Source organism: Candoia aspera, chromosome 3, assembly GCF_035149785.1.
Source record: "Candoia aspera isolate rCanAsp1 chromosome 3, rCanAsp1.hap2, whole genome shotgun sequence".
In the NCBI taxonomy this organism is placed as follows: Eukaryota; Metazoa; Chordata; class Lepidosauria; order Squamata; family Boidae; genus Candoia; species Candoia aspera.
In genome coordinates this window covers 116,653,973-116,671,365 of record NC_086155.1, presented here as the reverse complement: position 1 = coordinate 116,671,365, position 17,393 = coordinate 116,653,973, and the positions used below count along the sequence as shown (strand labels likewise).

General features: G+C 35.5%; 1 protein-coding gene across 1 annotated transcript in view; it reads right to left on the bottom strand.

Moving 5' to 3' along the window:
- KIZ (kizuna centrosomal protein) overlaps positions 1-17,393 on the bottom strand; it is a 71,061-nt gene that overhangs the window by 15,227 nt on the left and 38,441 nt on the right. Inside the window, exons 9-10 of the mRNA XM_063298699.1 lie at positions 15,567-15,717; positions 12,501-12,612 (exon numbers count right to left, since the gene is read on the bottom strand). Of these exons, the coding sequence (XP_063154769.1) occupies positions 12,501-12,612; positions 15,567-15,717 (263 nt within the window). The remainder of the gene's footprint in view (positions 1-12,500; positions 12,613-15,566; positions 15,718-17,393) is intronic.

Genomic DNA, 17,393 nt, shown 5'->3' with positions numbered 1-17,393 from the left:
ATTAGAGGTGGGCACAAATGCCCTTTGGAAATTCTTGTGGGCAAAGAAATTGGGTGGACAATTTCTCTGAATTTCTCCAGGGATGGAAACATCTCCAACTATTTCTCAAGGGAAAGACTCCACTGTAGCTGTACAACTTAATAACTACTTACTACTTCCCATCCTGAAATATGGGAAGCCAGAGAGGCTGTGGAATGCTAGAAAAGATGATTATATAATATAATGGTTATATAATAAAAGATAGGACAATGGACCTACACTTAGGTCACCTTTTAACAAATTCAAACCATAAGCAAATTCTCTTTCATAAAATAGAATGAGAATTGATAGGAACAAATGCAAAGGATTTTTTTGGTATGCAATAATTATTAGGACTGCATGGCACTTCAGATTCATAAACAAAAAGATGCTTTAGAGTGGCACTTGTCTGCAGCTTCTTAAATCAAATTCATCTTTTTTCAAGGTCATGAAGCAGCTTGAAGAAGCTGCAGACAGATACTATGCACCTGTATTAAGCCAGGAAAGGAAACCCTCCAAACAGCAAAGCGTTCAATGGGTGAAAGGTGTTAATTATATGGAATGTGCTCTAAATGGCTCTCTTGTTCTCTGAGGTACACTTAACAATGAGGAGAGTTTAGAATGAGTTGTGCTCCGCAAGAAGATTCCATCCAGTTCAAGAGTTTCCAAGATCACCTATTAAGTAACATACATTTTACCATGGGTAAATGCAAATTTAAAAACTAACGAATTTAGATACTGTGTTAGCTACATGATCCTAAGCCATATATCTTAGATATAATCTTTGGAACATGGAGACAGAACATACAAGAGATGGAAATGTCCATTAGAAATGAAAGCAAAGAATAAAGTTATGATTTAGTAAAAACAATAATAATTATGGCACAATTCAGCCACAAAACATTATTGATCATACTAATTATAATAAGGACAGCCAATTACTAATATTGGGAATAATAATTTTGATTGAATATTGCTCCACATTTCAAAAACAGTTTTCTTGGATAAGAGTCTTCCCACTGTTATTCTAGACTATGCATAACTGTGTCAAAAATGTTAGACTGAAAGAATAGTTATGAACCTATCTAAGCATGACTTTCAAATGGACATTTACTGTGGACATAACTGCAGTTTAAAAATCCCAGCCCTTGCATGATTTGCATATTAATAAAAGTTTATTAGCCTTATATCTCCACTGTTTTTCTACTAAAAGTATTTAACATTTCGAATAAATAAGGCAGATAAAGTATGTACTTAAGTTTCCAAAGATGGCACAATTTGTAGGACTATGCAGCGCCTTGGATTTGAAGGGGGAAAAGTCCTCTGAAGCATACTGAAATGGTCATGTAGCACTTACTGAGAGCTCTTTAAAGTAGCTGTGTCTTTTCCCATGATGATATGCCTCCGTTCCACAAGTCTAAAATGATCCCAGGAAAAGATCTACTTGGTTTAAAAAGATGCAAGTGGATGCTAAATGAACACCAACGTGTGCTCTGAAGCACTTTTTTTTTGCCTTCAAAGTGCTACACAGTTCAGACAATTAGGAATTTTCTGTTGAATTTAATAGTACACCTGAGGGCAGCTCTTAACAAGACTATTTCTTTGATCTAGCCTCAGGAACGTAAGTCTATTGCTTCTTTGCCTTTTGGCTAAGATCAAGTGTAGTGTACCTTTAGAGAGAGAATAAAAGGACTCTGACTAAATCAGACAAGTGAATAAATTAAAGTTATTTAGTGCTAGTTAAGGCTATAGGATCACTGATGGAAAGCATGGCTATTCCAAATGTTCTGATGATTTGTGAAGGAAAAAAATTAGCACTATTTTATACACACACACATATACACATGGGAATGTTAGCAAAACTGTTTGCTCATTAAAACACAAAGGGCATTTTCTTTTTATATTATCTGATAAAGTGGGTATAGAACTGCAACCTAAATTATTCACAATTATTAACATCACCCATATTAATAAATCAATAGTCTTGAAAAGGCTACAGTATTTTTTAGCATTCTTCCTAATATTAATATGTTCATTATATTTGTTCAGTCTATTTATTTTGAATGTTAATGTGTCTTCACCTATATATTTGAAAAATGTCCTGAATATTGCTCAGAGGAAAGAAAACATAGCCATGTCCCTAGGGCAGCCAAACTTGTACAGTATTTCACTTCAACTGAACAAGTTACACTGGAGTAAATTTGGTTCAAATTGTATCTACAATCAGGAATTAGAAGATTAGAAGATAAATTTCACTCTCTTTGAACAAGCATTTCACCAAATCAACTATCACATATTTTATAAATCTTAGTCAAGAAAGCACTTTACAACATACTACAGATAGTCCTCGACTTACGACCACAATTGGGACCGGAACTTCCATTGGTAAGAGATGCGGTCATTAAATGAGTCGCACCCAATTTTACAACCATTTTTGCCATGGTTATTAAGTGAATCATATGGTTGTTAAGCAATTCTAGCTCCCTCCACTGACTTTGCTTGTCAGAAGCCCCCTGGGAAGATCACAAATAGCAATCACATGACACTAGGACACTGCAACCACCATAAATACATGCTGGTTGCCAAGTGCCTGAATTTTGATCATGTGACCATGGGGGAATGCTGCAACGGTCGTAAGTGCAAGGACTGGTCGCAAGTCACTTTTTCCAGCACCATCATAACTTTGTGCAGTCATTAAATGAACAGTCATAAGCTGAGGATTACCTGTACGCATTTCTCATTCACCTATAACTTGTTCACTAAAGAATAAAAAACTGATATGTTATACTTTTGCAAACTGAGCAATAAATTATTTTTAATATAAAAACTCTGAAGCAAATGCTTCAGGAATTATTCATTCAGATGTATTAACAGTACTCACTGATGATTCCTAGTGGTTTTCTTTATAAAGAGAAACTGCAGTCATTGTTGTTCGTTAGACTTCTCTCTCACCTTTCCTCCAGGAACTCAAGGTGGCATACATAAATCTTCCAACTTATGTAGATTGGATTGAGACATAGTAACTGGGCGAAAGTCCATTGGGTTTTTCTGGCTCAGGGTGAATCTAGGTTAGTCTAGCTGAACACTTTAACTGTTACAGCTACAGCAGTTCACCACACTGGCTCCAACTGAGTAAAAGTTTTCCGATAGGTTGAACAGATTTTTTGGAAATGGTTTACTTTGTGATATGTATGCCTGGTGCATTGATTAATATTTTACTGTTCTGCATTTTTTGTAAGACAGAATTCATTAATCGTATATTATTCAAGTGTCCAAGATATTTGTTTCAGTGGGCTGCTCTACTGAAATCAACCCATCTGTATAGCTAAAACTTTAAAAAAGAAAGGGACATAGACATGATTTTGTACAACAAAAACTTCACTGCAGCACAGAGGCATCTGCAGGGTCAAAAGCTTTCGTCAAAATGATGAAAACAGCATCATGCCATTGTAATGCAACCTCTGCCTGTACCATCACAAAACTTGTACAACATGGGCAGAGATTGGGTTGTGATGGTGTGATACTGCTTTTATCATTCCCACCCCACCCCTGCCACAAATGCTTCTTCTACATCTTTTCCCAGCTTCATATCTTCAGGTATGTTTGGATTTCAATTCCAGCATAGTTAAAGGTTTAGCTACACTGGCTACAAATTCTGGGAATTGACATCCCAACACATATGTGGGCAGAAGAGTGACAAAATGTAAGATAAAACACTATAGGGCTACTTTCTATTTAATTTTATAAAAAACAATATTTGTCTGCCACAAAATGGTATTTTGCACTTAGTCAAGAGCTGTGAGAGGGAAAGAATAGAAAAAAGTAGAACAAAGAAATTATGAAGATGGAACCAGATCATGAAGAAATAAAATACTGAATAATATTAATATATAATTCCATTTTAATCAATGTTCTCTTTCTTTTAAATTTAGTTTTAATATCTAATCAGTGAGCAAAGATGGTCAATTCACAAATTTGTTCATATCCTTAATAGATACAGTACTTCTAAGGCTGTATTTTGCCCTACATTATTTTAATGAAATACACTGATCATTTTATGATATACTGATCAATGATAGCAACCTTACATTTTTGTTAAACATTGACTTATTTGATTAGCTGTCTAATTAGCAAGGATTCAGAAAATGCATATGCTTTAGCATGATATGCATCACTCTAATACAGTAAGTATGTTTATTTTCTAAACATTTCATAATAAATAGCTCAGGTCCAGGATATCTAGAAGACTATCCCCTTTCAATGAACGGTATTAATAGCGGAAATGTATAGAACTCTGTGGGGAAAAAAATAACTTCACTCTTGCTCCCAACTGCTGTTAGTGCCCACTTGAAAGAGAGAGAGCTATGAACACTTTAGCAGCTTGATTCTAGTTCACTATGATTGACAACAACTTTTAACAGATGCATAGTAGAGTTTTTCATAGCTCTACCTCGAGATGCAACAAGGCTCCAAGATACAAAACTGTATTTGACATTGTGACTTCTTGAAGTAAGGCCAGTAGTAACAAAACAAATTGGATTATCTCCCCCCTTACAATTAAAGTTGTTGCCATTTTGTGCCTGATGCTTCCCTATTTGGCAGTTGGTCTATTGAGTTTTGTACTTCACTTATCGAGAAATATCCATTTTGTCATTACATTGGTCTTACATTCTGACTGCATGTTCTCTAGGTCATCCCTTACTGGCACACTTGCTCTATTTAATTTTCTAGTTTAACCTGAATATTTGACATCAATAAGTCATAGTCTGTTCTACAATCTGTATCCTGTAATGCCCTGGGTGACTGAATTTCACTTCTCCATCTTCTGTTTCCTATTACATTCCTGGTGTTATCCAGAAAAGTCCTTCAGGCTGCATTCAGAGTCCCTTTTGGGAGATGGGTGGTGATAAATTTGATTAATAAATAAATAATAAATAAATAAATCCATGCTGCTTGAAGCAGGCATCAGCAATAAAGAATTATTTTTGCAAAACTATTCAGTCCATGTTTTCCCATGATTCCAGAGAGATTGCCCCTCTATTTTTCTAAATTTTGCATCCCAATCACCCATTAGTAGTACTACAGTATGGTCTTTCTAATACTCTGGAATTTGCCTTTCATCCGAAGTAGTGTCAGACCTTCAAGATAGACCAGATCAGAAAACAGATTCCACGGGAGGACTACTACATTTTATTGAGAGAAGCTGTAAGAACATGTTGTTGTTTATTCGTTTAGTCGCTTCCGACTCTTCGTGACTTCATGGCCCGGCCCATGCCAGAGCTTCCTGTCGGTCGTCAACACCCCCAGCTCCCCCAGGGATGAGTCCGTCACCGTCACCTCTAGAATATTGTAAGAACATATTACTATTTCAATAAAGAGTAGTTTTAGTCTTCCTTTGGAATCTGTTTCCTGATCTGGTCTATCTTGAAGGGTTGACAAGTAGGTACATATATAAAATTTGTATTTGCTAGATAGCTGTTAATTCTAAAAGATATGACAACTGGAATATAGTTGAGCACACATTTCATGATGTCATTTTTAGCACAATTGCCACTCCATTCCTTCATGTGAATTCATGATCTGAATAACATCTCAAATGATCATTTGAACTGAGGTAGCCCATTCTGTTTCTATGACTTCAAATTTAAAACATTTTATTTCTGTTTTGAAATGTCAAGGTTTTCTTCCTTCATGCCTCTCACACTGCATCTTCCAGCTGTAAGTGCCCAAAGAGGAGGAACCGTCTAGGTTCAGAATTAATAGGAGACTACCAAAGAATACCATGGTTGCAGGGTTTACTGGGAAGTAAAAAACATCCCAAAATAAGGCAATGGTATGTACTGGCCTAAGACCGTAATAAATTATGAATGAAAAAAAGGCAATGGTAAACCTGTTTTGCAATGTTGCCATGAAGATTATGCATGGATGTATCCATGCAGTCACCAGCTGTTCAGCTACTTAATCATAGACAGTCTAGCTATACAACTACCAAAGAAAGCCCCTGGTTATGGCTTTCCACTATCATTTTCAAAAGACTGTGTTATAAATTTCATCCTAATGAATACTGTAGATATATCAGCCTCAGAACAAAAACAGGAGCATCCTAGTGAACTGGGCAACTTCCTCTTCTTCCAATGGCTAGTCATTCCATAAAATCTAGTTAGAAATGTAAACTTTTTTTTCCAAAATGACAAAGCTTGATTATCAGACACTAGGTGGTGCTGCAGTTGAAGTAGATACACAGGATTTTACTTTCTCAGATAATATAAAGAAACTGTCTTTTTCATTACTCCTTTAAAATCTACGCATGACTATCATAGACACAGCAACTGGTTCCTTTTAACATCTTTGAAATTTTGAAGGCCTTATTTTATGCTCTATCTTTTCCAAAGAGCAAACAAGCAGCAGAAATTCTTGGGCTACACAATAATCCAACATTCTTACTTTTAGTTATAAATGCATCTTAGAATAAGATCTTCACTTATAATTATCATGCACTGAAAACTGAAAAAATATCAACTTTAGTACTGCCACTTCTTAACCACACTAATTTCAAATAGTGTAGGGAAGGGAAATACCATTATTATTAAGGGCTGCCTTTAAGTGATTAAGTTACCAAACATAATTACTTGATAGGACAAGTACATATACTTAGCTATCAGATTTTCCAAATAATTTATACTACAATAATTGACATTTAAGGGACAAGCTATGCCCCTTTGTGTAAAAATAATCAAATAATAAAAGAGGTATGCACTCCTCCCTTCATTTCTTACATGAAAATAATTTTAAAAAAATATTGTTACTATTGTTATATAAGCATGAGAAGTTTCATCTCCCATCTTCTTCAATCATTCCTGACTGAAAAGCTTGATTAAAAATTGGGAGACTGCTACATCAGATCTATGGAAAGATGCACGCTTGCTCTTTCTCTTAAACACACAATCATATACACAAAGGTTTTATACATGTGTTTCTCTCTGGATCTGGCATGTGTTGGAAACATTATCACTATTCCAAGTTCTCTTTGAACATGCAAGTTTATGGTTATGCAAAAATTTAGATCCTTCAATTTTAAAAAATGTAACATCAAGCTATGAAACAAAATCATGAAAAAAATTGTAACAGTACTAACAAGTTAACTAACAGTTATTCTTTCAGTCTTTTTTTAATACTGCAATAAAAATCAAAATCTCAATAACGGAAAGAATGACATTAAATTTGTGTACATAATTCTGTTCTCATTTTTTCTCTCTCAAATCCCTTCAAAAGGTCATTTTCACTTGATACTTAAATTAGTTTTGCACATCCAGCGATCATAACCTATATTTTAAAAATGCCTTCTAAATCATTAACATTCACCTTTGATCACAAAGATACTTAGCCCTCAAGAGATATTTTTAGGCTGCTTCTACAATATACCGTATATTTCAGGCTTTTTCTGGAACTGACATATTTAGTTAGTATGAAGAAATCTGAATAAAATCACTGCTGAACTGCATTATAGTGCTTTTTTCCAATTTTTGTAGCAATCTACACAAACACAACTGACCTGGTTTGTTGCTATTTTTCCATAAAACACAATTGTATTATCCTTCTATTTGGATATAGCCAGAGTGGAATGGGCCCCAGTACCATACAAACTGAGACCAAGAGCATGTATACAGAGGATAATAATATAAGCAACAACAAGCTCAGTCACCAACTAAATCAAAACAGTTGCTTTTGCATTTTTAAATGCAAGAGATCAAGAACATGCACCAAGTACAATAATAATGAACAGCATATCAAGTCAACAAGCTAAACAAAATCTTTAAAAATTAAACAGTAGCAGCAGTAACTTACCTTCCACCCAGACAGGCAGGCAATGGCACAAAGTAGTTGATGATTCCTCCTGTCTCCCTCCTCTTTGTGTTTGAGTTGTGAAATCTGCTAGCCAGAGCATCCATGTTCCATTTGCGTGTTATTGTGGCCTCAGAGCCAGCATATCTTGCACAACCTAGTTGGGTCAGTGATTGGGGCCTGGCAACATCATCCTTGGCTGTAGGCAGGTCGGGGCCATGGTGCGGAGTTGTAAAGGTTCACTCAGATGTTTATCTGTCACCTCTTTTTCTTAGAAGATATACTATCTTTGGAATATCCAGTTTTATGGTATACTTGTTCTCAGTTGAGATCACCAACAAACTAGCCACTCCTGGGTCATGTTGTTTTGAATGACATTTTTGCAAAATTTAAATGTAGAGAATGACTTTTCTGCAGCTGCCACTGTCACAGGTATGCTTATAAATAAATAAGCATAAGACCTATAAATCTATGTTTTATCTGAGAGATTGCTATGCCCAATGTTGTAAAGAACCAGTTTACTCTGAAATGTTGGCCTTTGATTCTCTCAGAGGTCATCATGAAATTTCTTCATGTGTGGCAACATACTGGAAATTCCTATATCCCAAGACTGAGCGACTATATCTCACATGACGTTGTATTGGCATCTTGCAAATTATTGGAAAAGTCTGGTATGGAGAAGCCCTGTTGCTTTCCTTTGGTCAGTTTGTAATGAATAAACCAGTTCTGAAATGTAGCAGGTAAGCTCCAAAATTTTTGTAAGCAGCAAGTCAAATTGGAATTCCTCTGTTTGAAATTTCAGGGCCTTAGCTTCTGTTTTCTCATCCTTCTTTCCCATGAGAATAAACTCAGTGAGCACCTTGTGTATGTCTCTGAAACAGAAATGAATGTCTATCCTGCCATGCCTCCAGCATAATTTTGGACTGAGATGCCATAAATAGGGAGAGTGATTATCATAGTTTAATATTATGAACCAAGTAATTATAAAAATATTCTACAACTCTGAAGAAGTTTCTCATTTCTAAAAAGCTATAAATCTAGTTTAGACACCAGTGTACAGTCCACTCATAGCTGGAGCTCATAGCTTGATGGCACAATTTTGACATGCCCACTAAATTTTCACAGAATCCACCTGAAATATACCATGGTGTCTGTAACCATTAAGGGGCAGGTTAAAAGGAGCTGAGGTCACTGTGACCTTGATCATTCTATCAAGCACTTGTCTCCAAAAGCTTTGGGCAGCCTGTTCTAGATTCTATGTCAGTGTGTTCTATGAGCAGCATTGCTTGCAAATCAACAGCATCAAGTGATAGGGACCTGAGGCTTCATGAATCCAAATTTTGCTTTTTAAGTGAGGCCAGCCACAAGTATCAATCATCTAACTACTCATTCAGTTTCCTGGATGAAAAAGCCAACATGCCAGCGATGCATTTAATCTCAAGTTGAAGAGCAGAACTCCTCTCGTTGGACTTGCACCCCAACTTTGTTTTGTGATTATATAATCAGATTGTTAGAAGTTTCTCTCATCCCTTTCCCTTGGAAATGGACCAGGAGGATGGTCCATTTACGAAACGCTCAGCAGCCGGGGATTCACTAAAGTGAGCTGTCTGTAGAAAGTAACGGAGAAGCCAAGATAGCATCAGCACTGCTGTTGCCCTCTTGGCCTCTTAAGAGGCACGTTCTTTGTTTTGGTCATTAACAGACAGTGTAAGTAGTTCTCTGTGACTCAAAGGGTCCCTTTGGTCGGTAGGAAAATCTTGAGTGGTCAGAGTGCCATTCAGCAAATGCTGTGTTTCATTTTGTTCCTGATCACAATGATTACTCCTTTCTGTCCTTGGACTTTCCATATTTTCCTCACTGTGATTTCAGAAAAACAAACTAACCTTGGGGAGTCCTACTGTTTTCTCTTCCTGCTGTTTTCTCTGTTTTCACTTCTAGGTACCACTGTAAAAGTTTAGCAGCTTCTTTCCACTGCTACTTGAATTTGTCATGTTAAATTGGCCTGGATGACTCTCCTTGAACTTCTCAGAACAGAGGGTTTATAATCCAACCCTCAAAACCTTGAAGGAAGTTCATTAACTGCATGCTGTTCTGCACCAATATCCAGTAAACTATGCTGTATGATTTAGATCTTAACAAGTTTGTAATCCCAGCCAACTGTTGATATTTAATAAACTATGGTTAAAGAAATCATGACTTAATATTATGTGGGAATCCAGCATTAGTTTTAGTGGCAATTTATGTTAGATACGGCCAAAATAACAAAGAAGTCTATGGCATGTGTACACTCATGGGTATCAAATACCCAGGAGATGTAGGAGCAGTTGGGTCCCTTAGCCCTCCAAACAGCTACCTTCTGATAGCTAAGCCTCATTCCTGCTCCAAAGGTATCATCATTACCATACAATTGTACTAATAAAAAATTAACGATGACTTATAAGGACAACATGAATAGTTTGATAGTCTGGATAATGAGAAGCTGCCTTTACTTACTTCAAATGAGGAGACCTTTATCAACTGGTATTTAAAGTTTTGTTGATGGGGATGAACACTGCACATTTACATGGATTATGGCTTTTATTAAATACTAGAATTTTATCACATTTTTCCCCACAGAAATGTGGAAAAGCAGTATGAAAGGACATTAGTTGGAGAAACCTTAATTTCTCTGGTCTAGCAGATTTTCATGAAAAGTTGGAAATGTTACCTTTTTTGTTAGCTAATGGAAACAAATCTATACCAATCTTCTTGGATGATCTGTGGACCTCTTCAATAAAGTGACAACGTATTATAAAGAATAGAAGACACCCAAGAATTTATTGCACTGGTTTTGTGCTTTCTTTAACATCTAATAAAAAAGTTCCAACTATTTCTGATGACTGTAGAACCTGTTCTAATTAGAGATTTTTTTTAAAGAAGCTAACCAGAAATATACAAGAAAATATTAAAGCAGTTTTCATATTAAAAAATCTAATAGCTATTTAGATAATTACCCTTCAACATCTCTATGCTAATTGTTGACACAGTTATATATTTCAGTATTGATATGTGTACTTTGTTTCTTTTTCAAAAAAGGAAGGGATTGTAAAATGTTTACAGATGTGCATTTGTTACACACTATAGACTTACATACACATGTAAAAAAAAAAGAATGAGAAGAAAAATCTGCCATGCTATATTTCATATCCTTTTTAAACAAATATAATATAGCTACCAGTAAGAGACTGTAACAGATTCTGATGAAATCTTATTGCAAAATATTTTTTAAATTATCAGAATGCCTTTCTGAGGCAGACATCCAGCTTCTTGCCTGGCACTTTTTCCTGTGCTCTTACTCTAATGATACACATTCAATTACTGCTGAAAAGAAAAGAATCAAATCAGAAACATGTGTAGTTTGCCATATAATTACTGATCCTTCCCCATGGCGACTGACCTTTATAACACCGATACCAAGACCTGAAACGCTAAAATGACAGATGATATTCACGAGGTTTAAAACATATAACATGATTACAAAGAATTAAAAGGGGCATAAGCGTGGACTTTATGTTCTTGCATTTAATGTCTGAACCCAGAATGTAGTAGCTGGATTTATTCACTATCAGGATAATTCACAAGCCACTGAAATGCAATGTTTTATTGTATAATACAGTTAAACCCCACATTTGAGCCTATTATGCAGCCATTACTTTTACCTGTAATATGAATCTTTTCTAGGCGGCTCTTTTCATTACTCTCATCTTCACACCAGCTTGTGATTTTTGTATGTGAACACAAACAATAACGAAGCACATTTCAAAGTCACAGTGATCAGACCAGTTTGTTTTCTTTTTAAGTCCCATTCCCTTTAATTTTTCATTTTTGTTATCTCTTGTTTATTGATCTAAACTGTCCATTACAGTTTTTTACAAAGGACCCTACTGTGAACTTTAGTAAAATACTGTACATTGTTACTCTCTCTGTTCATTTGCCAAAGAAAACAGCAGCTGTATCTTGAGACTCTCTGTATTTAAAGTCAGCAATAACTTGCCAGCGAAAACATAACCAACTTGGCCATTAATCCCAAGAGTTTTTCTTTAATACACACACAAACATACACACACTAGATCTAGATAATTATTTTAAATCACTGCCTCTCTTTTATTGATAAAATTCTGCTAAAATAATCAAAACATGATTGCTTATATGTACTACAGTATATAAAAGAGCCTCTATCTATCTATCTATCTATCTATCTATCTATCTATCTATCAATCAATCAATCAATCAAATTTCTCACCACCCATCTCCTCCCACCAGAGGGACTCTGGGAGGTTTACAACAATAATCAATAAATATATTCTAATGGCTTGTTTCTTGTGGCCTTTGCTGAGCACATCACCATCTTCCACTTCTAAAATTATTACCTTTGGCACACAAATTTATCATTTAAACAAATAGATTTGGAAAATCCAGCAAATGCTTTTCTTGGTAAGGGAGTTTCCTTCTAAGATGGAGATGACACTGTTTCTTCTTTATTAACAAATTACAAATAAATCCCTACATCTTTGTTCTTCAATGTTTCTATGGAGAAATATATGTTACAGTATTCTACAGAATATTATTTTCTGTACTATCAAACCATTATGCATATTTACCTTGGGTTTTTTGGCTATTTTTTCCTTGTGAATTACAGGAGGTTTTATCACTACAGAAAAATGATCTGTCTTCACAGTCTTCTACAAAGCTGTCTTTCAACAGTGGAGAAGTCTAAAGCAAAAGAAATAAACAATATTTTTAAAATGTTCCAATATTTTGCAGAATAATAGTAAATGCAAAAATATACATTTCTGAAATCAGCTTCTCTCAGTTCCTGCCTTAACATATTTTGAAACAAATTAATGATGTTTCATATACATATTATTGCTCTGACTTTTTTTTTCTGTGTGTGAGAATTCTGAAAATGGAGATCTCATTATCACTGATCTTCCTTCAGAAAGTATACAATCCCTCAGACCCATTGCTCATTAAAGACCTTAGATGACCAAAATGCATTAGTTTTAGGCCTGTGCAAATGGTTTGTCAAGGCACTTTGCTTGTGAGCAAAGCATGCCTTGGAGTCCACTCTACAAAGTTGTAAAGCAGCTCTGAGATCCTCCTGAAGAATCGCTTTGCCTGCTATCCAGCAAAAGTGTCACCTGTGCATGCATAGGCATGTGCAGAATATTTTGGTAGGGCCTTGAAACAAACATACCAAGTTTTCAAATAACTGCATCTACTCTGCAGCTTCAAGGAGCACTTGAATAATGTGCACAGAACTATTCCAGATCTGCAAAAAGTTTGCTACTACTATAATTGATACCAATGTTGTTACAGTAGAGAGTCTGAACAATTGTGAGATGCTTGGATTATTCTAGTCTCCAGATAAGTTTCAGATAGTGGGAGTAGCCCTGAAAAAAAGACAAAAACTAACAATTTCTGATAAAAGAGATGTCAGCAAACACAGCTGTAAATTCAATCTCAGTAGGATCTTCTTTAAAATAGAAACAGTGAAAAGGTATAATATAAAATTGTATTTTCTGAATTTTTGCATATCGTTACCACCAATGATAGCAGAATATTATGAGGATCCTACTGATACATAAAAGGAGTGACTGAACAAATTATACCAAAGTTTGGTGCTTGTTTCATTTATTTTATAACGAAGTCATCTACTGTGCAATGTGACAGCATGAAAAAGTAATTGTTGAATCAATTCCATTAAAATAATAACTAGGGCAGTTGTGTGAGTACTTCTTTAAACAATGAGGGCCGATTTGGGCCAGCCTTGTCCTATATAAATCTCACAAACTTTGGTTTATTTATTTATTTTACAAATTTATTCACCGCCCATCTCCCCCTCACGGGTTCCCCTCACCCCAGTGAAGTACTCACAACACAGATTCTAGAGGCATATCATGTCCCACTCCGAATGAATTTCTGAAGATTTCCATTAAAAAGTAATTGATGCCTAATCATCTAGAAACAGTTACAATCCCAATTCTAAAGTTCTGGGACTTCATTGGTCCAGAAAAGTGGAGATTTAGAACAATAATGAATCTTCCCAAGAATGGCTACCCTGTCAAAATCATTCCAGAAGAACAGACAAAGAAGCCCACAAAAACTCTAGAAGAACATCCAGAGATCAGCAGGGTCCTCTTACCCTGGCTAAAGTCAATGTTTATGATTTCACTACCAGAAAAGCACTGGGTATAAACAGGATTATGGGAGAATAGCAAGGTGAAAACATTGTTCACTAAGAACATTGTTGCCAGTTTTCTAAAAAAAACACCTGAATGACTCTCCAAGCCTCTGTGGGAGAGTTCTATGGAAAAATGACTCAAAAGTGGAACTTTTCAGGCTATATTGAGATCATCACGTCTGCTAGAAACCAAGCATGCATTCCACTATAAACTGTCAAATAAATTCATATGAATTGTCAAACATGGAAGTGTCATGGTACAGGGATATTTTGCTCTCTTGAGACTCAGATGACTTGCCATTGGCAAAAGCATGACATCGACTTTGCATTAAATTATTCTACAGTATCTGTTTGCCCACTGAAACTAAAACACAAGTGGGTCATGCAGAAGTACAGTGATCACTAACATGCAAACAAGGGAGCAGATGAAGCAGTTCAGAGTTTTGGAATGGCCAAATCAACGTCTAGACTTAAACCACAGAGAATTTCTGGAAAATTCTCAAATGTTCCTGAGTTGAAGCAGTTTGCCATAGAAGAATGGGCCAACATTCCTGCATAGCATGGTAAGAGATCAATCAACAATGACAAGTGTTACAGTGTTGCATTTATTATAGCATAAGATGATACAACCACTTACTGAACCTAAGAGGGTAATTATGTTTTTTTCCTGTTTATTGTGTTGTTAAAAATCTTGATACATTGTATTATTTCAGTACAGTAATGTTTATACTGTATAATATAATTAAAGATTATTACATTCTATTATTTAGATCATTTAGAGTATTGTAATTGAGAAGAGAAAAAATATTCTATCCCTATCAATTACAGTTTAGGATATCAATATTACAAGCATTAAAATTATTTGGCTTTTTCATTCAAAGTTGAGGATAACATTGGAAAAAAAACTGCTGCAACTCACATCAAAGTATTTGTTATACAATAAAGGTTTCAAGGGTAATTATGTTTTCACCATGGCACCTCATATGTTAGATAATGTCATGAATTAAATGAAATAAAGACCAAACTTTGATGTTATTTTTATACTCTCTCCCTTTATATATCACTAGGACCCACCCGAAGCTCTGATAACATTCAGTGGCAAGGATATGCAAAAATGTCAACAATCCTAAAAGGGGGGGGGAGTATTTTTTTCACAAAACCATATGAAATAAGATGTATTCACCTCTTTATGGAAAGTTTTAGAAATTGTTTTGTACCTTGCCCTCAAATCAAAACATCTAGGTACTCTGACTAGTTACTGACCAGTAATCAGGACATGCATTTTTCAGAAAATAATCAGCAGCTAAATGCCAAAAAATCCTTCTTTTTCAGCAAACACACAACAGAACTTATATTGGTAGAACTACTACTACCCACACAGAGATACAGTTCCTCTATCCTAAAATCATTCATCAGATGTCATTCCCTGGCATTACCCAAAGAAGAAAAATTATACCAGCGGGAGGTTAAGTAACATACTGACCGGGCTTTCTTGTTTATGAGTCTCCAAAATCAGTAGGGTACCAAACATGTCTTTCACTTCTTGTCTGAGTAAAATGTGGTACTGTTGCAAGAATAAGATATGTTTGCTTAAACGTTCCCAAATCATAGCAAAATAAGATGTCAATTCAGGCCTAGCCAAAACAGAAAATAAGTTTTCATTTATATTTAAAATACTCAAAATACAGTTTTGTTGTCAGGAGATACTGCTTAAATAGAATTGAAATAAGGAATAATTCCCAATTGCCAAACTTTTTTGTTCCTGTTTTCATCAGTTCAGGGAGGTGGAATCAATTGTTTAAGATCTCAGACTCTTTTTGACTATGGAGGCTCTCTCCTATTGGATCTTGTCTTTGTTTTTTTTTTATTAAAATATATTGTTTTCACCAAAATCACTATTTTCAATATATATTATTTATAGAAAAATGAAATTATGTTAGAACATGGTCATTAAGATGTTTTGTGCTTGTATTGTTTTCTGTGTTTTTGCTATGCATTTGTGTTTTGTGGTATAAATTGCCAGGATTCACTTTCTGAGTTTGGCAGAATGTGAATACCATGCACAAAGATAATGGTTAGCGAAGACTAAACTCAGAGTTTTACCATCAATTTAATAGCTATGAAATCCAGTTATATAATCTGTAGTTGACATTGTAAAGGGGAAAAATATGGTATGTTTTCAAGAGTCCTAATGTTAGCACTTTGAGGTAGTCCAGACAAGAAGCACAACCAGGGGCATCAGCGCTTTCTTTATTGTAAGGTTACATTAAATAGAGTCTTGCAAGACTGAAAGTATTTCTCCCCTCCCCTCTTTTTAGTCTCTGGAAAACTAGGGAGGGTCCCTTCTGAAACACTTCCCATGCTTTCCCCCCACCTGTGGATTGAGCTGCCTCTTATCAGACGGTTGCCTAAGGTGCGGGTCTTCCTCCTGTCTCCCAAGGTCATTCCCACATACCGTCACACCTAAGATCATTATTCACTAAGATATTTTAGAAGTTAAGCATATTATTTTGAATTCAATATCTAATTCAAATGGCTGGAAATAACATATGCCATCCTAAAAAAGCTTCCAGAATTTTTTAAAACCATGAATAGCTCAGGACTGAAACAGGTTCTTATAGAACATTCAGACAGAAGCAAATATATTCAAACTAATTCAGGAACATGGATAGATGGAGGACTAATAACCTAACCGCTAAAGACTCAGCTAATTCTCAAACTTAATTCAAGAAGAGATAGCACCCTGATTTTATTTTACCTGAGTTCATATATATTACAAGTATATCTGAGACAATAACTATCTTGGATCATGTTTATTGTGCTAGATTATTGTAATGGATTGCCTCTCCTGTATTTTGTTATTATTTATTTATGACTCTGGACAGATAACAATATTAAAAGAAAATATGAAAACAGAAAAAACAGAAAAATAATAAACACAGAAACAATAACCAGGGGAAAAAGAGATTCATCAATCACAAATCAACATAACCAATGTACAGGCTCAGCCATACCTCCTGACCCCCAGTTCTTTCTTTCTTACAAAATTACAGGTAGTCCTCACTTAGCGACCACTCATTCAGCAACCATTTGAAATTATGACGGCGCTGAATGAGGAGACTTATGGCCTGTCCTTGAAGATGCGGCTGTTGCAACATCCTCGTCACATGATTGTGATTTGGGCGCTTGGCAATTGGCGTATAATTACAACGGTTACAGCATCCCACAATCACATGATCACTATTTGCAACCTTAGATGCAAAGTCTATCAGGAAGCCAGCAGGAAGATGCAAGTTGCAGTCATGTGACA